General features: G+C 36.8%; 2 protein-coding genes across 2 annotated transcripts in view; both read right to left on the bottom strand.

Moving 5' to 3' along the window:
* Nucleotides 1–8255, bottom strand: part of LOC131370456 (NACHT, LRR and PYD domains-containing protein 3-like) — an 89572-nt gene extending 81317 nt beyond the window's left edge. The window contains exons 1-4 of the mRNA XM_058417808.1: nt 8144–8255; nt 7277–7393; nt 4604–6373; nt 2824–2997 (exon numbers count right to left, since the gene is read on the bottom strand). Coding sequence (XP_058273791.1) covers nt 2824–2997; nt 4604–6373; nt 7277–7393; nt 8144–8211 — 2129 coding nt within the window. The 5' untranslated portion in view covers nt 8212–8255. The remainder of the gene's footprint in view (nt 1–2823; nt 2998–4603; nt 6374–7276; nt 7394–8143) is intronic.
* A 6004-nt stretch (nt 8256–14259) lies between these two features.
* On the bottom strand, nt 14260–26026 carry LOC131370009 (NLR family CARD domain-containing protein 3-like). Its single transcript, XM_058417013.1, has 10 exons — nt 25913–26026; nt 24254–24330; nt 23189–23305; nt 22485–22547; nt 19969–21750; nt 19006–19200; nt 17910–18083; nt 17363–17536; nt 15973–16146; nt 14260–15412 (listed from the first exon to the last, which is right to left on the bottom strand). The coding sequence occupies exons 2-10, from the start codon at nt 24289–24291 to the stop codon at nt 15403–15405; spliced, it is 2727 nt and encodes a 908-aa protein (XP_058272996.1). The 5' UTR covers nt 24292–24330; nt 25913–26026; the 3' UTR covers nt 14260–15402.
* Between the last annotated feature and the right edge of the window lie 294 nt (nt 26027–26320).

The raw sequence follows: 26320 nt of genomic DNA, 5'->3' as shown, positions 1-26320 counted from the left end.
TCACATGAATATTTTGAACTACACTTTGACTATTGTTTTTTTCTGCTATCACTCACTGTCCCTAACCCTAACCCATGTGTCTTGTTTGTCTGCACTGTCTTGTCATCCACTGCACTTAGGTTGTATGTTTAGTTTTAAAAATTCTTGAACCTTGAAAGTTATAGTTTAGTTCTATGTCTGTCTGCGTCACCCTCTGTTTTGTTTTGTTCAATGTAGCTGAAGGTCAGGAGGTCTGGTCCAGGAGGAACGTTGTTTCATTTCACTGTGTACTGCATTATGTATATATATTTGAAATGACAATAAAGCTTTTTTGACTTTGACTTTCATATATTTCATAGCCATAAATTTCATAGATCAGGTCAGACTACTGGTTTGCAACGTTAATGCTGAAGGATGCCAATCTTCACATATTCAAGGGTCTCCTTTTTGGGCCTAGTCTACAGAGTGCATGGAGGCTGCTATGTCATCATTGCACCCCTGGGCATTCATGTACTTAATTATCCAGACAACTAGCCCATCTTGGCTCAGTCGAGGGACATGGCAGATGGGCATTGAGATGCTGTTCTTAACCTACATGAGGTCCATAGCCCTCAGGCTCAACCCATAGAAGTGTATGCTTTCTTCCTCTCAGAGAACCTGACTACTGCTCAGGTGGATCCCAGCCTTTCCACTGTAAAGGACATCTGGCTAGGCCAATGTGTCTCTGCTACCCAGGTGCAGAGGGTGCTTGGCACATGGCTATAGCAACCTTTGTATCCTTCTTAAGCGTGGCATTTAGGAGGGCTCCTGTATAGGAAGGCTCCTGTATTCCAGTCAGGTGGAACCTCCTCTCTCAGGTGCAGGGGGTGATTCTCAACCCCCTTTGTAGCCTGAGTTTTGAAACCTCTGGGCCTGGCCCCTGAGGCGAACCAGCTCCTAGACTCCAGGCTCCCAATCGAGGTTGTGGAGACAACAACAGTGGTGGGTATACCACAACAAAAAATGTCAATGTCTCAATAGTTGACCTTGACCAACAATTACAGCTTGACAACAACGTTTCATGCTGTTCACGAGTCGACTTATTGTCTGCTGAGGCATGGCATTCCACTCATCCTGAAGGGCGGCCTTTAGGTTATTGAGGTTCTGGGGTGCAGGGTTACGAGCCTCTACATGGCAACTCAGCTGATCCCATAGGTTTTCTATGGGATTCAGGTCTGGAGAAAGTGCAGGCCACTCCATTTGAGGTATCCCAGCCTCCAGTAGCTGTTCCCTAATGATGCGACCTCGATGAGCTGGAGCATTGTCGTCCATGAAGATGAAATTAGGCCTGTGTTGTCCATGCAGGGGCACAATGACTGGATTAATGATGCAATGGTGAGGAAATCACCATTGCATGCTTCTACTTAAATGCCCCAATTTCATGATATAATATCACTGTAGCGTGAACTTTTTACATTTTCCATAAATTTCACACTACTCACAAAAAGTTAAGGATATTTGGTTTTTGGGTGAAATTTATGGAAAATGTAAAAAGTTCACCTGTAAAGGTTATAGTGCATTTTAGGTGCATCCTGAAATTTCACCCGAAAGGTAAAAGTCGAATATCCTTCATTTTTTGTGAGATACTTTATATATATATTAGGGCTGTCAACATAAACACATTAACGCATGCGATTAATACAAAATCCTTATCACGTTAAAATAATTTAATGCAAATAATTTACAGAAACAGACAAAGGTGGGTCATTAACGTAATTTGCATCATGCAGATGATATTGATGGTCGGGAGTTTATCATCGCTGAGTTCACACTGCATGACTTTTCAGTCGCCGAATAGTTTTGCCAAATCAAGGCACAGCAGAGTTTGTACGCGACAATCGTAGTGTGAATGACCAAACTCGATCTGAGCCGATGAGTCGTGCAGTGTGAAAGTAGTTCTGACTGAAAAATACATTAGCCGATGACCTACAGCCAATGAGAGAGCAAGATACAGGGCAGCGGTCAGTTCGGGGAGGAGTAATAGACCACAATATCAGCAAGCATGGCTTCAGTTGGAGCACAATATTATAGTTTAATAGAGTTTATAGGTTTTTATTAGAAAAAATGTCTTAAATATAGTTACATCAGAATAAATAAGCAGCAGCACAAAGCAAAATTATTAATTTGTTCAATTCTGCAGAACTCACAATCCTTTTTCTCTGCACAGACCACTTGGATCGTGAACTTTTTGTGGGGTTCCATTTCCAGTCTCGTGCGAGAACTCTGATCTCTGAACTCTGAAGTGTGATCTCGCATTATTTCCTTATTATTTCATTATTATAGCAGTGACTGAATGCTACCACAGAGAGTAAGCATCTGTGTGTGCATACACTGTAATGAGGATCATTTAAAAGCGAAGCACATCACAGGTTTTACTAGCAAACTGAGGAGTAGCAAACCAAACCGACATGTTAAACAAAATAAAAAGTGTATGTTTAATTTCACTATAAGTGTATGATTAATTGCAATTTAAAAATTTAATCAATTGATAGCCCTAATATACATACATATATATATATATATATATATATATATATATATATATATATATATATATATATACAGTATATATACATACAGCATACCTCTGTGCAACAAAGGTGACTATATATATATACATACATATTTATATATATATATATATACACACATATTATATATGTGGAATTTTAAAAATGTAGCACGATCAAGTATTTAGTCACAGAAAATACAGAATAAACACTTTCAATTTTAAGACTAAGAAAAATTTCACCAAAACAAATGTTGCCTGGGCTTGGAATTTTTATAAGCTCTTTATGGCTTTACCACAGTTTCTCCAGTTTACAATGAAGATTTCCCAGTAGAGCAGAGAGACACTTCACTCCTGAGTCTCCGAGTTTATTCTCAGACAGCGTCAGTTCTTTCAGGTGTGAGGGGTTTGATCTCAGAGCTGAAGTCAGAGCAGCACAGCCTTTATCTGAGATACCACAATCACGCAACCTGTAGAGAAACAATAACACACTCTTCATCAACAGATTTTTATCTTGGTTTACTTGTTGTGAAGTTAATGAATTTGTCTTGTGGACTGTCTGCACTTCCTTGACCAGTCACAAAGTATAATTAACACTGACCAAACATACACTCACGATCTTACCACAGTTTCTCTAGTTTACAGTGAGGATTCTCCAATCCAGCAGAGACACTCTTCACTCCTGAGTCTCCTAGATTAATCTCAGACAGATCCAGAGTTTTCACAGTCAGATGCATTTCTCTCAGACTGGAGGTTTCTGAGTTGAGCGCTGAGACCAGAGCTGACCAACATCTCACTCCAAGTGAATCACACCTGATACTAAAGGAATGAAAATAATACATAATGAACTAACACTAGTGCAAATGATCAAACAAGTCCTCAAAGCTTTTACTGTACCTACGCATTTTCATAAATGCTAAAAGTACAAACACCAATTGACAATATGCTTAAATAGACATGCAAACATACATGTCTGTGACAGAATATATAGAACACACACACATATTGAGCAATAGATTCCTGTGTAAGACAAAACAGATGTTTGGCTTCAACTTAATAGAACTTTATTCTTAAATTTACAACCCTAGCCTGCCGTGATCCCACCTCCCCATGATGACATCATTTTTGGCAACCAGATGTAACGAAGAAGAATATATAAAGACATATAAAGATATATGTATAGATATATATACAAGAAGACTTATAAAGACATAATTCCCTTGAATCTATGCACCTAACTGTAGACTGCATCGAATTAAACAAAATCAAAGAACCATGTAGCATATTATCCAGAAATTGAGAAAGTAAGTCATCTAAAATGTATACAAAAGGAGAAATGAGAAAAGTTATAAAAGTTTCGATTTTGAATCATCTAAACAGCCAAGACATTTGATTTGTTCTGTAATTGACTAACTAACTACTGAAAAGATAACCAGCTCAGTATTGTTGTTATTTAATTTAGCTAGCTAATGTTAGCTAGTTGGCTATCAATGTGCTTGATTTTGTGTGTGCAGCCAGGGCTCATTATTTGTTCCCTGTCCCAGTAATTTGCATAATGGGTGTGTCCTTAAGCTAATACTCTGTGAGTTAGGATTAGGGTCTGTATGTCCTCCAATCTGACCCTGTGTGTGTGTGTGTGTGTGTGTGTGTGTGTGCGCGTGCATGTGTGTGTGTGTGAGAAATATATCAAAGAGCAATCCCAAGAAAATGAAGAACACAATTTGGAAAAAAAAAATTAAAAGACTACTAAAAATATGCCAGGGCAGAAGAAAAACTAAAGAAAAATTTGCATAGAATAAAATTGCAAAAATTAAAAATGTAAATGTTGCCTCTAAAGAGTATTAGGCTTTTTAAAATCTTTATTTATTCTTAAATCTTCTTAAATCTTTGTAATATGTAAATTATCAATTTCACAGGATTTTCTTTTACATTCTGGCAGCATCAGAGATCTGCATATGTGCTAAAGTCTCCAGCATAAAACTATGTGAGTTACAAGTTAAATTATTAGTCAGAGTGTTTTAGTTTCTCTCTGTCTAACACTGTATCAGTAGAACAGTTATATTCAGCTTTACTTACATTGCTTTTCTGGAGGCTGCGATCACAGGCATCATCTTCAGAAAAACAGCTTCTGTTATCTTCTCTGTACTGAAATATTTACTCAGGTCAAACTCTTCCAGCTCCTGTGCTGAGGTCAGTAACACAAACACCAGAGCAGACCACTGTGAAGAAGAGAGTTCACTTTGTTTTCCAGATTTCAGGTAGTGCTGGATTTCCTCCACTAGAGAATTATCACCCACTTCATTCAGACAGTGGAACAGATTGATGGATTTCTCTGTAGGAAGATCTTCACTGATCTTCTTCTTAATGTACTGAACTGTTTCCTCTGTGCTTTGGGAGCTACTTCCTGTCTGTGTTACTAAGGCATGTAAGAGTTTCTGATTTGACTTAAGTGACAGACCAAGAAGAAAGCGAAGGAAAAGATCCAGATGTCCATACAGACTTTCTAAAGCAAGATCTACAGCACTCTTGTGTAAATTTGAGATCAACCGTTCAGGGACCTGATTTTGATTAAGAACATTTTTCTTCTTAATTCTGAATGTCAAGTGCCCATACAGAGCTGCAAGGAGCTCCTGAATGCTCAGATGAACAAAGCAGTACACTTTACTCTGGTGAAGCCCAGACTCCTCTCTGAAGATCTGTGTACACACACCTGAGTACACTGCTGCTTCTGTCACATCAATGCCACACTCTCTCAGGTCTTCCTCATAGAAGATCAGGTTCCCGTTCTTCAGCTGCTGAAAAGCCAGTTGTCCCAGTTTAAGAAGCATTTTATTAATACTCTTCTGCTTCTTTGAGTATTTTTGTCTTATGACGTTTGTCTGAATGATGAGGAAGTGTGTGTACATTTGAGTCAGAGTCTTGGGGATCTCTCCACTCTCTGCTTCACCCAACATTCTCTCTAGAACAGTGGCTGAAATCCAGCAGAAGACCGGGATGTGGCACATGATGTAGAGGCTTCTTAATGACTTCAGGTGTGTGATGATGTTATTGGCCAGGTTCTGATCACTGATCCTCTTCCTGAAGAACTCCTCCTTCTGTGGGTCATTGAACCCTCGTACCTCTGTGACTCGATGCACACACTCAGAGGGGATTTGATCAGCTGCTGCTGGTCGGGAGGTGATCCAGATGAGAGCAGAGGGAAGCAGATTCCCTTTAATCAGGTTTATCAGCAGCACCGGCACTGATGCTGATTCAGTTACATCACACACTCTCACTGTGTTCTGGAAATCTAGAGGAAAACGACACTCATCCAATCCGTCAAAAATGAACAGAACCTTTTTTGAACTCAACATTTCTGTTCCTATTGTGTCTTTAAAACAGAACTGAAGGAGCTCCATTAGACTCAGTTTCTGGTCCTTCATCAAATTCAGTTCTCTAAAAGGAAGTGGAAATATGAGGTGGATGTCCTGATTTTCTTTCCCTTCAGCCCAGTCCAGAATGAACTTCTGCACAGAGACTGTTTTTCCGATGCCAGCGACTCCCTTCGTCAGAACAGTTCTGATGGGTTCATCTTGTTCAGATAAAGGATTAAAGATGTCATTGCATTTGATTGGTGTTTCCTCTGTTGTTGTTCTCCTGGATGCTGCCTCGATCTGTCTCACCTCATGTTCATTATTGACATCTCCACTGTCTCCCTCTGTGATGTAGAGCTCTGTGTAGATCTCACTCAGGAATGTTGGGTTCCCCGGGTTTGTTATCACTCCATGCAAACACTGAAACTTCTTCATCAGATTTAATTTGAATGTTTTTTGGAATTCATTTACAGCCACAGATTCTGGGTCATTCCTGTGATGTGGTGAAGCAAGATAATGTGGTAAGACATGGGGTCCATTTATTACATTTAAGATAATTTTTTTGAATGGTTACAGCAGATATTACAGACTTTGTGATGTTCTCGCTACATGTTTGTCTTATTCAAATGTATGTTATATTGTAATCACTCTCTCTTTTTTTAAAAAACAATAACAGCAGGGTCTATAATAACAGAAAGGTTTATAATACCAGCATGTCAGTGTCACAGTCATGTTGGTTTTGATCTTACCCTGTATCTGTGTTCTTTTCTTTTATGTCTCCTGCTATACTATAGCCAGAATAATACTACAGCCTGAATTTGACACCAGTCCATTTCACATATGTGTAATTTATATTTGCCAAAATCGAACTAAATACTAAAACTGCTTGTAAATACTAAAACTGCTGCTAATTACTGTGTAGCATGCCCTTTAAAGGAACACTAAAATTTAAATATTGAGTGTTTTTATCATCTGTGCTCACATCTTAGTAATCACACAACAGGGTACTAACTGAACACTGGTGTAACTTTGCTTCAGAAGATTTGTATTGTTTGGTATTCTGTCAGAGGCTAAATGATGCAAAGCAGGGGTCTAGTCTGAAATAACTATACATACAGTGGCCCCAAAAGTATTTACACACTTAAGCCACACAAATGCATGAACTTATCTATATTATAAAACATGTCAAACCAACTGGCATGTATTTTAAAGATCCCACTAGTAACCTTTACCAAAAATTTCCCCAAAAATAGACATTAAATAAGACAAACATAACAGAGGCTTCATTAAAGATCACTTGTGGTGTTCTTGTATTTAGTTTGCCACCTTGTTTATCTTGTAAAAATTCCCTTTAAGTGTGACTTAAGCTTGGATATTAACAATGAAGAGACATTACCTGTGTAGAAGTGACGAGGCTTCATCTTTAAACGCCAGAGGATGCTCCATGGACTCATTACTCTTCATGGAGATACCGCTAGGTGCTGGTGATTCTGATCTCTTTCCCTGGAGTTTGCTGAAAAAACATTACAAACAGTCCTTTACTGACTGTTATAATAATTTAGGATTTGTGACATAATGTAAAAATCATTTATTAGTGCAATAATGACCACTGTATGAAAAATTGATTACATTATGAACACATTGTAGCAACTTAAAATGCAATCACAGTTCATAACATAATAACAGCACATGATGAATAAAAGTTAAATAATGTTTACAAAATAATAATTTTACTTCAATATAATACATACAATATAGAAAATTGCATTTGTTTGTATTTGAAAGTGCTAAATGTCACATGCCTAATGGGGTATTAATAAGACTAAAGAAAACATTTTCTAAACACACAGAAAAAGTGGGGTCAATATTATTATTAATTACAATTCTAGCCTAGTCTTTCTAAAGTGTCTATAATTAATTAAACATCTAAACAGATGTAACACAAAAAAACAATATCAATAAACATCAATTCAAATTAATGTTTTAATTTTGATGTAAAATTTGAATAGCAATTTCATTCACTTTACCATTAAATATTGTCCAGTGGCCTCCCAATCAACCTCCTTCATCAGTCTAATCCATTAAATATACAATTAAGATTGCAGACTATATCATTTTAAAATACAAATAGTTTTATTGCCATTAGTTATATCCAGGGGTACATTTGTATGCTGAAGTGTCAAGTAAAAAAAAGGTGTTCAGCATATTTTCCTTCAGCGCCCTAAAATGCGGTTGACTATGACATCACTTCCAAATACATTACCTGTGATGAAGTGATGAGTCTCCATCTTTAAACTCTAAAGGAGGCTCCATAGACTGATCACTCTTCATGGAGACACAGCTAGGTGCAGGTGATTCTGATCTCTTTCCCTGGAGTTCACTGCAATACATTATAAACAGTCCTTTAGTGATTCATATTCAAACTTCTTAATTGAACTAAGATTTCATTGAACAGAATGACAATGAACAGAAACAAATTGAAGAGTAAACCCTTTGGTTAAATTATTCCTTTCATATGTACTCAATAAATAATTTAGGTATGAATAATTATTGATTAGAATACAATGGCATGGAGATTACCACGATTTTGCAGGTGGGGACTCATTATCTGTGTCTGAATCCGCAGTCTCCATCTTTGAAAATTAATAAAGCATGAACAAACACAAAGCTTATTCCTGAAAACACACACACACACACACACAGACAGACAGCATGACAATGTAAAGTCTGGTTTTGGATGATAATGTGTGTTTAAATCTATGGTCTGTAAAATATATAAAGTAAAAGGTGAATAAAAGTTACATTGTGATACTTAGATTATGTCAAAGTCAAAGAAGCTTTATTGTCACTTCAGCCATATATAGCTGATGCAGTACATGGTGAAATGAAACAACGTTCCTCCTGGACCAAAGGTGCTACTCATAACAAAAACAAAGTACAGGTGACGCAGACAGACAGAACTAAAAATAGAGATAATGCGAAGCTATGCTTAAGGTGCAATCTTTAGAAACTAGACATCCAACTCTGTGCAAAAGGATAGTGTTGCCAGTGAATGCAAATATTAAAGTTTACATTTTGAATAGACTGATTTTTCTATTATAAAAGCCTGCCTTGTTTACTATAACCATTTTAGTATGTGTGAAGTGTCACAGTAGCTTGATAGCTGTAGCTGACTAACCATCTGTTAACTAGTAATGAAAAGCAGTGTTTCAGCTAAAAGCTAAAGCTAAATAAAAGGAGTAAACTATTTTGTACATTAGAGGAAACTGCATTCATCTGTTGTGTATTCAAGACAATAAAATAGCAATGTAATTAAAAAAAAAAAGATCAGTTAAGAGTGTGTTCATTTACATTTTATATTTCCACAGCATTTGGCAGACACACTTAATAATATTAAAATAATAATCATTTTCTCAAAAAAAAAAGAAAAAAAAAAGCTCAAGCTCATAATGAAATAGGATACTGTATGAAAAATTGATTACATTATGAACAAATTGTAGCAACTTAAAATGCAATCACAGTTCATTAGGTAATAGCAGTACATGATGCATAAAAATGCATAAAATATAACAATTTTCTATTGATAGAACAAATTTGATGAAAAAAAATATATATACTAAAAATGCACATTTGTATTTGAATGTGACATAAGTCACAGTTAATGGCCAAGAAAGAAAATGTACTGAGTAGATGATTGTGCCAATAAGCACATACTGTCTTAATAGCTTTCTTGTTATATGAATGAAGAATAGTTTCGATGTACATTTTAATCAAAGTCTATAATACTTTTAAGGTTTAAACGGATGCACCACAAAAAGAACAATGTATACAGTATATTAAAAAAATAGTAGTATTTGAGTGAAATTTTAATTGCAATCGCCTTCCCTTTTTTTTTTACCAATAAATGATTGTCTGGTTGAGTCCAGATGGCCTTCCAAACGAAATCCTTCAACAGCCTAATCCAGTAAACCATACAATTTGGATTGGAGACTATATCTGTATACTATACATTGTAATATTTCTATAGATGTCTATAGAGCAGAAGAGACTTCTATAGAGACTTCTATAGAGTATCTCACAAAAGTGAGTACACCCCTCACATTTTTGTAAATATTTTATTATATCTTTTCATGTGACAACACTGAAGAAATGACACTCTGCTCCAATGTAAAGTAGTGAGTGTACAGCCTGTAAAAGAGTGTCAATATTTTGTGTGGTCACCATTATTTACTAGCACTGCCTTAACCCACTTGGGCATGGAGTTCACCAGAGCTTTAAAGGTTGCCACTGGAGTCCTCTTCCACTCCTCCATGATGACATCACAGAGCTGGTGGATGTTAGAGACCTTGTGCTCCCACACCTTAGGGTTTAGGTCTGGAGACATGCTTGGCCAGTCCATCACCAAGGCAGTGGTCGTCTTGGAGGTGTGTTTGGGGTCATTATCATGTTGGAATACTGCCCTGCGGCCCAGTCTCTGAACGGAGGGGATCATGCTCTGCTTCAGTATGTCACAGTACATGTTGGCATTCATGGTTCCCTCAGTGAACTGTAGCTCCCCAGTGCCGGCAGCACTCATGCAGGCCGAGACCATGACACTCCCACCACCATGCTTGACTGTAGGTAAGACACACTTGTCTTTGTACTCCTCACCTGGTTGCCACCACACACGCTTGACACCATCTGAACCAAATAAGTTTATCTTGGTCTCATCGGACCACAGGACATGGATCCAGTAATCCATGTCCTTAGTCTGTTATCTTCAGCAAACTGTATGCGGGCATTCTTGTGCATCATCTTTAGTAGAGGCTTCCTTCTGGGACGACAGCCATGCAGACCAATTTGATGCAGCGTGTGGCGTATAGTCTGAGCACTGACCGGCTGACCCCCCACCCCTTCAACCTCTGCAGCAATGCTGGCAGCACTCATATGTCTATTTCCCAAAGACAACCTCCGGATATGACGCTGAGCACGTGCACTCAACTTCTTTGGTGGACCATGGCGAGGCCTGTTCTGAGTGGAACCTGTCCTGTAAAACCGCTGTATGGTCTTGCCCACCGTGCTGCAGCTCAGTTTCAGGGTCTTGGCAATCTTCTTATAGCCTAGGCCATCTTTATGTAGAGCAACAATTCTTTTTTTCAGATCCTCAGAGAGTTCTTTGCCATGAGGTGCCATGTTGAACTTCCACTGACCAGTATGAGAGAGTGTGAGAGCGATAACACCAAATTTAACACACATGCTCCTCATGCACACCTGACCCCTTGTAACACATGACACCGGGGAGGGTAAATGGCTAATTGGGCCCAATTTGGACATTTCCACTTAGGGGTGTAGTCACTTTTGTTGCCAACAGTTTAGACATTAATGGCTGTGTGTTGAGTTATTTTGAGGGGACAGCAAATTTACACTGTTATACAGGCTGGACACTCACTACTCACTACTGGCAACCTGTGAAGCTCTGGGGAACTCCATGCCCAAGAGGGTTAAGGCAGTGCTGGAAAATAATGGTGGCCACACAAAATATTTACACTGTTATACAGGCTGGACACTCACTACTGTACATTGGAGCAGAGTGTCATTTCTTCTGTGTTGTCACATGAAAAGGTATAATAAAATATTTACAAAAATGTGAGGGGTGTATTCACTTTTGTGAGATACTGTATATAGAAGAAAGAAATAAAGAAAAAATTATTCACATTAATTAAACCGTAAGGAAAACACAGTTGTCCAACTGAGGTATCAAGAAAATCAGAAATAAAATTTCAGCATATTGATCAGAGATGGAAAAAAGAGTGAAATAGCAAACGAGATAATTACTAATTACAAGCATCACAGGTTCAGTTTCTGCTGCCTCTGATTTCACTCTGAACATCAGCTGTTTACATCCTGCAGACACACATCGCATCGCAACTGAGCGAAATGTAACAATATATATTTTAAAAACACATTATGTTTGTTCCACACTGATAAAACTATATTTATCATACATCCTGAATGTTTAAATCATGTATTAAATTAGAAAGGAACGTGAGAAAGTCATGTATAGTAAATACCCGATAAAACCTGTATTGCAGGTAAGCTTGCATCTGTATTTCATATGACGCAGATTTCCTACATCTGATTTTTACACGAGTTTATTTAGAATATATCCGCATTCTTTCTTATAAAACGTCATTAGAAATCACTCACCTTTGTCAGCAGTCCTTGTTGTGTGATATTAATATTACCGTTTCTACCTAAAAAATATGCTTTAACCTTTGAAACACTTTCACTTTAGGAAGGAGGATTCATTACAGGTGATGTGTCATTCAGGCATGAGTCGACTCTTTGAATCGTCTCTTTTGTTATTCCCGCTAATCTCTTGTAATCTATTCTTTTGCTGAAAATTTGCCATGTACCCGCATGAATAACAATGTTTGTGTCTCGGTGGAATAACAACGCTCGTCAATGTCAAAATGGATGAGATGGTTGAGATGGCTAATCAAATCAAAGAAGGCGGGCTTTACTGTATACTGAAGCTGCACGAGGTGAAGTGGAAGACAAGCAGTAAGGGTTAACCTGCATTTCAAGCTCTCATTAAGTTCCAACCTGTCCATTAAAAAAAATAAAGGCCATATTTACTGCCCAACACTGCATGTGGAGTGTTTGTATTATAAACAGGAATCTGTACAGCACAGAGATCTCCTTCACAGTAGTCCTCACACCTTCAGTAGAGCTAAAGGTAAATATAGTGAGGCATCCTGTTTTTCTCTTCATAGTTCATAGTTTCTCTTCCAGTATGTACGATACACAGGGAAAAGGATATGGATTCTTGTCTGTTTGTTGGTAAACAGTGCCAAAGATGGCACTGATCAGAGGATTGATGTATTTGATAGAGCTGAATTCACTTGTAAATTCAGTGTAAAGCATTTCTTCAGTGTACTACGTTGTGTCTGGACAGATATGTTAGTTATGTTACTTTAATTTACTTTTAATTAATAAAAGAAAACATTTCATGATCTCACTGCCTTAAGAGAATAAATTTTTGTCTTAAAAATGTACACCAGGCAGTGTGTACACAGTGTGGATATGCAGGTTAGTAGCTATACTGCATAGTGCGCTTTGAGGATTGGGCAGAAGTAGTATTTGTTGCTGCTTTTTTGTTGCAGGATTAAGTTTGTTGTCTTTCCTTGACAAATAATTACAAGGAAACATGACAGAAGACTCCTGTCATAAGAATAATGAATGAAGAAAAATGAGCCTGTAAATAGTCCCAAACAGCAAGATATTATTATTTGTATTATATTATTAAGTCTTTACATGAAGACATTTCTCTTGTGTTGTCAGAACTCTGAAAAAATGGATGAATCAACTCAGGATTTTATTAAGACATTTTATTAATATTTACTCATTTAAATTGCAGACTTCTAAAAAACTGGTAGAAATGTGTTTGTTTTTTTTTAACTTTAGTTATCACTGTATATTCTGATGCATTTTCTTATCTTTCTAAGATTAAATGTTTAAACTGTTGCTAGGTGCTTTCACTGTGGCTTACTGGTGGTGCTGATATAAAGGACACCATCTGGTAACTTAAGGCAATAAAAATTATTTGGCAAGTAGGCAATTGTTGAGGGCTGAATCTTCAAGAACCTATAGCACATGAGTGTCAAAATTGGTGTAAGTTCAGTTGTATAAATATTGCATTTGTTTGGTTTCATGACACAGGTTCCTGTATTGTGTTAGTTAAAGTTGGAATTAAAATGAGATTTGGAATTTTAATGTAAAATATTAGACCCAAAAATGCATCATTACGCTTGGAAGTGATGCGTTAATGAGTGGCCTTTCAGACTGTTCACGATCAGACACCTCACGAGGCTCTGCCATGTTGCACTTAAGTTTGCAATTACTCTTGTTCTAAAGTTAAAGGACTTTAAAATGGACTTACTGGAGATCTTTAGAGATTCAAGGACCTCTGTGTAACAAGTGGCCAATGCGGTATTTGTTTGCAGTGTAAACAAAGTGTCCATAATAGTGCTAAACGCCTTTTGCATTTTATGTATTTTGTACTGTTTTTTTTTTTTTTAATTTATTTATTTATATGTATTTCTCACGGCATGAACCAAACGCCTGTGTTATAAAAGTTAAAAAAACCAAAAAAAAACAATTAATTTAATTTGGCATAAAATTACACACACACACACACACACACACACTTTCTATTAAAAAAAAAAAAACATCGCCCTCTCCTAGGCCAGCAGTAACATCATACCTTTTAAAATCACAAACCAGTAGGGCGACTTTAAACAACTTCCGACGATGTTATTATAGTTTGTGAAATTGTATTGACTAAATGTAAAAGGAGAAACTGTTAGGGTGTGCGAGGCATTTTATTGAGGCACACTCTCAATCAGTCAAAACCTGTCTACACCATGAAAAAGATTCTGCTACTGACGTTCAAAATCAGATGAAAGGGGCAAGCATGTAAAATGATTGATGCACAACAGAAAGATGGTGTTTTTTCTCATATACATTAGCATTTAGTTGTTTTAACTCTGGGCAGCACGGTGGCTTAGTGGTTAGCACTGTTTCCTTGGTCCTGGGTTCGAACAGGCAGGGGCCTTTCTGTGTGAAGTCTATGTTCTCCCCGTGCCTGCGTGGGTTTACTCCGGGTACTCCGGTTTCCTCCCACAGTCCAAAAACATGTACATTAGGTTGATTGGTAATTCTAAATTGCCCATAGAAGTGAGTCCGTGAGTGTGTGTGGTTGTCTGTCTATATTTGTGGCCCTGTGATGGACTGGCAACCAGTCCAGGGTGTACCCCTGCCTTTCACCCAGTGTGAGCTGGAATAGGCCCCAGCAGATCCCTGTTACCCTAATTAGGAATAAAGCGGGTATAAACGATGGATGGATGGATGTTTTAACTCTGTGAGGTTATGAGGTTTATTTTTGAATTACAAAAAGGGCTTTTCTCTTTAAAAATGTCTTCTATGACAATATATTATATTGTTAGACATAAACATATATTTGAAGAACTGTTAGACAATATTAATTTTAACAGAAATAATAGCATGGTATCTGATTTCTTCAAAATATATTTGATACCTGTAACTATGTATGTGTAAATATATTAAAACTAAACAAATATTAATTACATAAACACAATAAAATCACACCCACCGACAAAACTACATTACTACATAACATTTAGATCTAAATGATTAAACTGTTTGTGTTTCAAGAGATACAGATATTTAGTATAACAGCACTGGTGCATTAATTAACCAAAAGACAAAGTGTTTAATGTGACTTGTGGTGAATCTCCTATGGGCTTCCTCAGATAAATTCCTCAGATAAACTCCTCAGATGAGAGTACCACCAGTGTCTTGAAACCGTAGCTGTCCTGATTCACAGTGCACAATAAACCCATACTTCTCACTTCTCGGAGTCTGGATAATGCGTTATAACTAAATGAGTGATGTTTATATGTTCTCTATTCCCCAACATGGAAATGCAGGAACGCCAGAGTCTTCATCACATGCACGTGTTCACCACATACTGAATATAAAAGAAAAGTGTAAATTAATATCCACAAACTGGACTGTGATACTTTATGCAGTTGTCATAAAACATTATTATTATTTATAACAATAATAATAATTATTATTATTATTATTTATAATTAATCATTTAACATTTATTCATTCTTTCTAACATCTGTATTACAACTATATTATATAAATATAAGCTATGAATCCATCATATCTCTGCTCTCATCTAATCACAGGCTTTGGTGCTTTTTTTAAAATAATAAACACTTCAGTGTTATTCAGCTCATGTTCTACATTTATATTAAAGTGCAGACTTTATAAACAAGCTGAGGTGAATTTTACAGGAACGACAAAAGACATGGTGTGGTGATAGGGTGCTGGAAGTAGTGTCAGAGTGAGTAAAGTGGCTACTTAAATAAAATATTTGTGGCTCTGTGACATAAATGGAATAACTGGCTAATTACTGGAACTAAAGAGAGAAGTATAAGCTAATGATAATGATGTTAAATCTTTTTTTTATATTTTTGTATATTTTTTTTATATTTATCTAAAAAGGTCATTACTCACCTCAGAGTCTGTAGTCTGTAATGTTCATCATCGGTAAGAGCAGAGAGCAGATTCTTCCCAGAGTCTCCTATTTTATTATTAGACAGATCCAGGTCTCTCAGGTGTGAGGGGTTTGATCTCAGAGCTGAAGTCAGAGCAGCACAGCCTTCATCTGTGACTCCACAATCACACAACCTGCAGAGAGACACAATGACACACTCTTCATTACCAGATGTTGGTGACCCTCAGAAGTACAGACATAAAATAACACTATACATTGAATTAAGTGTGATAGTGCAAAGTATTACAAATAACAGTAGTGTACATCACATATGACTGTTTGTACAATACAAAATATACAGTATAAAATGTGAGTAGTGCAAGCATCAGTAGTGTGTAACATATGGGCATAAAGTGATAAGTGACTGTATTTGCAGTACAGTATTTAGTGATGTGAAGTGGAGTGTAACAAATTTGTAAAAAGCATGGTGATGCTTTTAAATGGCAAGTTGCATGCAATTAAGGTCAGATGTTTATGAGGCAAGAAACTGTTCCTATGCTTGGCAGTTTCGGTGTACAGTGTTCTGTTGTGCCTGCCGGATGAGAGGAGTTGAAAAAGGTTGTGTCCAGGGTGTGAGTGGTTTTTCTTCCTGTTTCCTGGTTCTTGTGGAGTATAAGTCATGGAGAGTGGGCAGGGAAGCTCCAAAGATTTTTTCTGCTGTAACTACCAGATGGTGATGGATGTGCACAGGACAAATTCAATGACTGCAGTGTAGAACTGTACCAGTAGCTCCTGTGGCAGACCAAACTTCCTTAATTGGTGCAGAAAGTACATCCTCTGCTGGGCCTTTTGAGGATGAAGGTTATGTTTGACTCCTATTTCAGGTCTTGGGAAATGGTTGTTCCCAGGAACTTGAAGGTCTCTGCATATGATACTGAACTGTTGGATTTTGTTAGGGGGAGTAGTGTTGAGGGGTGTCTTCTAGTCCACTGTCCTTTCCACAGTTTAGAGCATGTTCATCTCCAGATTGTTCTGACTGTGCCATAGTACATAATACATTGTGGTATGAAATGGCTACTATAGCTGGCTATGTTTCAGGCTCTCAGGCAAGGAATAAACATACAAAACACAATAAACAGAAGTATAAAAAAGTATGAAACACTTGTATAAGACACACAAGCCTCACACTAAACACACTATAATCTCTGGAGACACTGAATCCAGTTCTCTACTATACTTATAGTACACTACAAAGGGGGAATAAATGTGTTTCTCCATAGCCTTTCTATTGCATTATATAACAATATACTGTATTTTGCAGAATCAAATAAGTAACTAAGATTGACTCTTAAATATACCTCAATTAAAGAATGTGAACAGGTTAACCGACTCGTAGAGAGATGATCTTACCACAGTGTCTCCAGTTTACAGTGAGGATTCTCCAGTACAGCAGAGAGAGACTTCACTCCTGAGTCTCCTACATTATTAAAAGACAGATCCAGTTCTCTCAGGTGTGAGGGGTTTGATCTCAGAGCTGAAGTCAGAGCAGCACAGCCTTCATCTGAGACACCACAATCCCACAACCTGTAGAGAGACACAATCATTCATTCTTCTTTAACAGATTTTAACAGATTATCTTGGTTTAAGATGAATGACATCACGTTTTAATATCACATGTTTATTCTAATTAACAATATAGTTAAAAACTAGAAAGGTCAAGTTTGTTAAAACATAATTTTGATGTTGGCTTGAGAAATTCAGTCTGAAAATTTGCTTTATAAGCTTGAAGATAGCTTAAAGTTAAAAAACAGAAAGAAAGGGTGACAACTACAAGTTCAAAGATAGATGACCCAAAGACTCTTCTTTAGAGAAAAGAAAACTTATGCATCAGTCTTGCTATTAGAGAATGTGCCATACTGTGGAGCAGGTCATGTGTCTCTTAGAGAGATGAGCTTACCACAGTGTCTCCAGTTTACAGTGAGGAATCTCCAGTACAGCAGAGAGACTCTTCACTCCTGAGTCTCCTAGTATATAATAGGACAGATTCAGTCCTCTGAGGTGTGAGGGGTTTGATCTCAGAGCTGAAGTCAGAGCAGCACAGCCTTCAACTGAGACACCGCAATTACACAACCTGTAGAGAGACACAATGATACAGACCTTATTAACAGATATTATCTTAGTTTAGTAGTTGTGAAGACGATGTGTCTGTCAGGTTGGATTGTTTGCCCTCTCTTGAACAACCACAAGGTATTATTAACATGAACCAAACATTACTGTATTTCATTTGCGATGCCAGAAATTGAACAGTGGGTGGGCCTGGGTAAAACAGGGTGGGCAAATGTTCCAAAAGAAAACATTTTATTATTTGGTTTGGTGATTTTAAAATCATTTAATTCAAGTGAGGATTTAAACTGTAAAAATAGTAAAAATTATTTATTAAATAAATTAACACAAAAAACTACAGCGAAAGCTTTCAGATTTTGACTGAGAAAGGAAACTAGACTCTGATTCCTGTAAATAAAGATGTGTAAAGACACAGGCATCATTTGTTTTTATTACAGTTAAAAATATTCCCCCATGCACTCCTCAACCAACTCCAGTTTTGTTTTTCAATTTTCACATTAGTCCAAACTCCACTCTGACTGTAGCTTCTTAAAGTGGCAGTGACTGGAATTGTGAATAATGAAACATTACAGTATAACAGTGGGAAACAGGAGAACAGTGGGTGGGCCATAACAAATTCCAAATAGTTGGACCCAGGGCCCTCAGTAGCTTCACCACTGCTGTTATTTGGAATCATTCATATTACATGTAGTATAGCTACAAATGTTTTGCTGGCTTTAAAAGCAATGATGACAGGTTTTGTAGAACTTTTCTCTAGTTTGCTATTTTTTTTTTAAATGCATGAGCGATTCTGGAAAGGAATCATTAAAACTTGATGGATAATTTATTTGTTCTACATGCTTACTGTTACAGAAAATTTCGGGTAAATGAAAAACCGGTATACTGCTGCTTTTAGTGAATTATTGTGATTCTCAAAGAGATGATCTTACCTCAATGTCTCCAGTTTACAGTGAGGATTCTGCAGTACAGCAGAGAGACACTTCACTCCCGATTCTTCTATATCAGTCCTAGTCAGATCCAGTGTTTTCACAGTCAGATGCAGTTCTCTAAGATTGGAGGTTTCTGAGCTGAGCACTGAGGCCAGAGCTGACCAGCTACTCACTCCAAGTAACTCACACCTGATACTGAAGGAAATAAAATAATACATAATGAACTAACACTAGTGTGAACTATCAAATCAAGTCTTCAAGGTTTCCACTGTTAATTTTTATAGATGCCACAATGTTAGCTAGGAATGTTACATGATGATTTACCTTTGTGTTTGTGACTTTATCACCCTATCTGGCTATAAGTTACACAGGTGAAGACAGACATTTGTTAGTGTATAGTACAGTAACTAGTTCTCCTAGCACAAGTCACCTACTGTTTTCTACTAAATAAAGACAGAATCTTCTTCAGTGGAAGACTCAGCGACTCAGCTTTGAAGTCGGTTTTATATTACCCTGGTTTGATTTTCTGGCTTCACACTCAAATATCCATCATTTTTCAATATTGTGGTGACCGTTTTAGTGTTTAGAGTGTTAACATGGCTAACACATGCTAACATGGACAGTAAGAGATACAGCACTGTATACAGCAAGAGGGAGTTAGCTAGCAGGCAGGGCTTGCAACATACACACGTGCACACACACACACACACACACACACACACACACACACACCAGTAGCCACAAGCTACTGATGGCTCCTTTACAACAACCCTGAAAATGAAAAAGATTCAAATTCATAACTTATAAACTTTAAAGTTCAAATTAAATCACCATCACCCGGTTCCACCAGCTTCCACATGTTAAAATATAAAACCTATTAATTTTTCCACCGAATTTTCTCTCTTCCAGTTTCTCTCTTTCTAACACTGCATCAGTAGAACAGTTATATTCAGCTTTACTTACATTGCTTTTCTGGAGGCTGCGATCACAGGCATCATCTTCAGAAAAACAGCTTCTGTTATCTTCTCTGTACTGGTATACTTGCTCAGGTCAAACTCTTCCAGCTCCTGTGCTGAGGTCAGTAACACAAACACCAGAGCAGACCACTGTGAAGAAGAGAGTTCACTTTGTTTTCCAGATTTCAGGTAGTGCTGGATTTCCTCCACTAGAGAATTATCACCCAGTTCATTCAGACAGTGGAACAGATTGATGGATTTCTCTGTAGGAAGATCTTCACTGATCTTCATCTTTATGTACTGAACTGTTTCCTCTGTGCTTGTGGAGCTACATCCTGTCTGTGTTACTAAAACATGTAAAATTTTCTGATTGGACTCCAGTGAGAAACCCAGAAGAAAGCGTAGAAAAAGATCCAGTTGTCCAGTCTGATTTTCTAAAACCTGATCTACAGCACTCTTGTGTAGATCTGAGATTGTATTTTCTTTTATCTCTTGTTCAGAGACCTGATTCTGTTTAAGAACGTTTCTATTTTCCATCATGAAGGTCAGGTTCACATACAGAGCTGCAAGGAGCTCCTGAATGCTCAGATGAACAAAGCAGTACACTTTACTCTGGTGAAGCCCAAACTCCTCTCTGAAGATCTGTGTACACACACCTGAGTACACTGCTGCTTCTCTCACATCAATGCCACACTCTCTCAGGTCTTCCTCATAGAAGATCAGGTTCCCTTTCTTCAGCTGCTGAAAAGCCAGTTGTCCCAGTTTAAGAAGCATTTCTTCATAACTATCCAGCTTCTTTGAGTATTTTTCTCTTATGATGTTTGTCTGAATGATGAGGAAGTGTGTGTACATTTGAGTCAGAGTCTTGGGGATCTCTCCACTCTCTGCTTCACCCAACATTCTCTCTAGAACAGTGGCTGAAATCCAGCAGAAGACTGGGATGTGGCACATGATGTAGAGGCTTCTTAATGACTTCAGGTGTGTGATGATGTTATTGGCCAGGCTCTGATCACTGATCCTCTTCCTGAAGAACTCCTCCTTCTGTGGGTCATTGAACCCTCGTACCTCTGTGACTCGATGCACACACTCAGAGGGGATTTGATCAGCTGCTGCTGGTCGGGAGGTGATCCAGATGAGAGCAGAGGGAAGCAGATTCCCTTTAATCAGGTTTATCAGCAGCACCAGCACTGATGCTGATTCAGTTACATCACACACTCTCACTGTGTTCTGGAAATCTAGAGGAAAACGACACTCATCCAATCCGTCAAAAATGAACAGAACCTTTTCCAAACTGGACATTTCAGTTTCTTTTGTTTCTTTAAAACAGAAATGAAGGAGCTCCATTAGACTCAGTTTCTGGTCCTTCATCAAATTCAGCTCTCTGAAAGGAAGTGGAAATATGAGGTGGATCTCCTGATTTTCTTTCCCTTCAGCCCAGTCCAGAATGAACTTCTGCACAGAGACTGTTTTTCCGATGCCAGCGACTCCCTTTGTCAGAACAGTTCTGATGGGTTCATCTTGTTCAGATAAAGGATTAAAGATGTTGTTGCATTTGATTGGTGTTTCCTCTGTTGTTGTTCTCCTGGATGCTGCCTCGATCTGCCTCACCTCATGTTCATTATTGACTTCTCCACTGTCTCCCTCTGTGATGTAGAGCTCTGTGTAGATCTCACTCAGGAGGGTTTGGTTTCCAGTGTTTATCACTCCATGCAAACACTGAAACTTCTTCATCAGATTTAATTTGAACTTTTTCTGGAATTCATTTACAACAGTAGATTCTGGTTCGTGCCTGTGATATGGTGAAGTAAGACAATGTGGTAAGACATAGGTACATATATAATACTACCAGTCAAAAGTTTGGACACACCTTCTAATCCCGTGGTCTTTCCTGATGTTTATTTCTTTCTACGTTGTAAAACAATGCTGAAGGCGGCCGAAATCCACAATAATGTCCTTTGAACAGTTGATATTGAGATATGTCTGCTACTGATGCTCTGTAAAGCCTTCATAATGCCTCTAATCTGAGGTGCTGTTAATTGGTGATTTCTGAGGCTGGTAACTCTAAATGAACTTCTCCTCTGCAGCAGAGGTCAGTTTTGGTCTTGCTTTACTGGGATGGTCTTCATGTGAGCCAGTTTCATCATGGTGCTTGATGGGTTTTGCAAATGCACTTGACAATACTGTTCTTGCAAGAACTATTCCAGAACACCTGACCTTCGTGTCTTAAAATAACAACTGACTGTTTTTTGTTGTCGTTACATATCGATTACTTAAGTCCATGTGTGTTATTTCATAGTTTTGAAATCTCCAGGATTGTTCTAGAATGTAGAAAATAAATCCCTAAACAAAAAACATTGAATTAGAAGGTGTGTCCAAACTTTTGACTGGTAGTGTATTTAAGATGACTTTTTATTACTTTATGATTCTTACTATTTGTTTGCCTCAATCTATGTATGTTAATAACAGCAGAGGGGTTTATAATACCACTGTGTCAGTGTCACATCATGTTGGTTTTGATCTTACCCTGTATCTGTGATGATGTTCTTTTCTATTCTTTCTCCTTCCTTCTGTAGAACACTAATGAAACTGATGAAAATGATCAAATACAAGTTTTATTTAAACACTAAAGTGTAAAATTTTGGACTTAATTTTACACAGTACTCAATACATCATGACAAAAAAAAAAAAACATTAGGAAACTGGAGGAAAAAAACTCTTGTCCTAATGCAATTTTAGTTATTCTATGATTTTTCCTGTATAGCTGATATGATTGAATACATCACAGGCCTACATACAGATAACATTTTTATGTCATGTTTTTAAGTAGTGTTTTTTTTTTTTAGCAAAATAATTATAAACAATAAACTATTACAATACCTTTAAAAAAAGACCATACCCTTAATTTGTCCTTCTCATTGATTTTAAAATCAGTGCTGAATATTTACATATATTTCTGTATTAATTGAAATTATTGTATTATACCTAAAACTTTTAAAGCATAATATAAACATTGCAATTATTACTTTTACTAATTTGCTAAAGATAAGACATAAATGTATTGTATAAGGTATGGTGTCATTAAAGATCAAGTGTTTTAGTATTTAGTTTGCGCTCCTGTATATTTAGTTACTTCCCTTTGACTTTTCTTTAGTTTGCTCTCCTGTATATTTAATAATTTCCTGTTAACTGTGACTTTACTGGTGACATGAACAGTGAGGAGATGTTACCTGTGTGGAAGTGAGGAGTCATCAGCTTTAAAATCCAAAGGAATAATCAGAGACTGATCACTCTTCATGGAGATACATCTAGGTGCTGGTGATTCTGATCTCTTTACTTGGAGTTTACTGAAAAAACATTATAGACATTTAGTGATGTATATACATTCTTTTCAGTTCTTTGCAGATGTAACATCCACCTTTGGGATGAACTAGAACACTGACTGCACCCCAGACCTTCTCACCCAACATCAGTGCCTGATCTTACTAATGCTCCTGTAGGAGAATTATCAGAAATCCCCACAGCCATGCTCCAACATCTAGTGCAAAGCCTCCCCAGCACAGGGGAGCATATTATAACAGCAAAGTGGGAATAAATCTGGAAAGGGATTGTTTTTGGCTCACATACCTTGAGTTTGGCACATGTGGTCCAATTAATGTGTAGTGACGTGATAAAACAAAGTCTTTAAAAATGATTGAGGTGGGTGTTAGGGGACAATTTCCTAATTAATAGATTTCCTAACTGAATATTGGTGTAATGCTAGAATATTTTTATGGTTTAGCATCCTGTCAGTGGCAAAATGATGCTAAGTGGTGGTCTGCAATAATTATACATACCGCAGCTCAAAAAGTATTTGGACACTTAATAGTGGATTCATTAACGATGGTGATTTAGTTTTCAGTTTGGCATTCTGTTTATCTTGTAAAATTTCCCTTTAAATGTGACTTCAGCAGTGACATTAACAGTGAGGAGACGTTACATGTATTTAGGTTAAGAGTCTCCAGCTTTTAAATTAAAAAGTAGCATCCACAGACTTCCTGGAGCTACAGCTAGGTGCTGGTGATCTCTTTCCATGGAGTTTACTTCAAAAGATTATAAACAGTCCTTTATTGATTCATAAACACTCATTTCAGTTTTAAATTAATTTAATAAACTCACAACAGAATAGAAACAGAATAGAAATTAATAGAAAAGAAAAACCATTTGGTTAAATTATTCCTTTCATATGTAGTCCATAAATAATCCAGTTATGAATAATCATTGATTAGAATTCATTGGGCTTAATAGTACTTTACCGTGTTTTTCCAGGTGTGTCCAGATCCAGAGTCTCCATCTTTGAATATTAGTAAAGCATGAACAAACACACAGAGTCCTAAAGAGGCGTGCACACACACACACACACACACACACTAAATTTGACTCATCAACTTACTGGTCATCAACTTACTGGTCAAATAAACATTTCATACAGGGTTATTTATTTACTGTGGGACAAATTTGTTTTTGGATTATAATGTTACGTGTGTTATATAAAGTAAAAGGGAAATAAAGGTTAGAGTACGATACTCAGATTGCATTTTGAAAAGAGTGAATTTAATGTTACAAGAGCCTGCCTCCTTTACTATAACCATTTTAGTATGTGGAGTTAGTTTAGGAGTGACACAGTGGCTAGATTAAGTAGTTGACTAACCATCTGTTAACTGGTAATGGAAAGCAGTGTTTCAGCTTTTCTACCAGATTTGTTTTCATGAGTAGCCTAGTTATGCTTATTTAAATCATTCGTAGCACATTAATCTGTTAGACAGATATTAAAGGCATAACTGTTATATTAGTAAATTGTATCAACTATTGCCTTGTATGGTCAACTGAGGTTAAACTAAAAAAATAACAGTGTATTTAAAGCTAAAAGAAAGAAGCAAGATATCTTGTGCATCAGAGGAACCTGCGTTCACTCGTAGTGTATTCAAGACATAATAACAGTCATTTAAACAATGTCATTAAAATAAGTAGTATCAGTTAAGAGTGTGTGCATTTACATTTTATATTTGCAGCATTTAGCAGACACACTTCTCAAGAATGACTTTCATCTGTTCATCACAGTCAGCATTAACTGTACTACAAAAACTGCACATAATGTAACGACATTATTAACATAAAATGTTCACAGTGTAATAATTTTTTAAAACAAGTTTAAAATATAATCTGAATGAAAAAATAGTCGAGATATACATGCACTTTTGTTTTTTAATTAATAAATATTGTTTTTACTATTTTACATGTACATGTTAAATGTTAAATGAATAATAGAATTTAAGTTTAATAAGACCTAAGACAACATTTTCTAAAGACAAAGAAAAAGTGGGGTCAATTTTTTTTTATTATAACTCTAGCCAAATCTTTCTAAAGTATTTTCTATTAAAAACTAAACAGCTAAACAGATGTATACCTTTTTTCTTTTTCTTTTTTTTTTTAATTTACAAACACGATAATTGCTAATGCTCTTTCAATATGGCAGGGTCAAAACTTTTTAGACAATTTGGGCGGGCAATGTACATTCATGTTGACAAAAATGCAAACAGTAATGGAAAATTCGCATTTTCATTTGAATTATGACACAATTGTGTGTCTGAAAATAGAAAATGCAATTGTACACATAATATTCTGCCTCCAGGCTGCAGCTGAGAAAAATGTGACAAAATATCTTTTATATACACATTATATTTGTTGCATACTGATAAAACTATATTCATATATACTTGTAAAAATAACATTCTCATGTTTAATTTATGAGAAAATGAGAAGAGGAATCGAAGTCCTGTTTTACAGGTAAGGTTGTAACTGTTCTTCCTACAGCTGTTGAGTCTGTAGCTGCATGAGACTTGCATGAGTCTTATTTTCAATATATCCACATTTATCTTATATAAAGTAAAATCTAAAAGAATGAAATCACTCACCTTTACTCAACACTTAAAGGTTGTTTTCCTACTGCACCATAAAATGTAGTCAAGGCTGAGAGAGAAATGCTTTCTTTTTAGCCTTTGTGTTTGTGTGTGTGTGTGTGTGTGTGTGTTAAATTAAAACCAAGCAGAAATATTTTGGGGAAAACAACTGGTGTTATGGGTTTTTGTTCTGTGGGTTCTTTGACTTTATCTTAAAACATGCCCAGATTCGTTGATGGAAAAGGAGTCTTCTAAAAATTAAGCAGTTAAATAATGGCCCATCTTTAAACAAGTAACACTGTCATTTTATTTGTAACAAAGAAAAGCAGAACAAGCAACCTAAAACTGAAAACACTGGGTTGCTCCTATCATGCTTCTCCATAAAATATGACTAATAATTTCTTAGTAATATATGAAACCGGT

This window comes from Hemibagrus wyckioides, linkage group LG19 (genome assembly GCF_019097595.1).
Source record: "Hemibagrus wyckioides isolate EC202008001 linkage group LG19, SWU_Hwy_1.0, whole genome shotgun sequence".
Lineage (NCBI taxonomy): Eukaryota > Metazoa > Chordata > Actinopteri > Siluriformes > Bagridae > Hemibagrus > Hemibagrus wyckioides.
The sequence above is the reverse complement of the archived record's forward strand: the minus strand, read 5'-3'. Positions and strand labels throughout refer to the sequence as shown.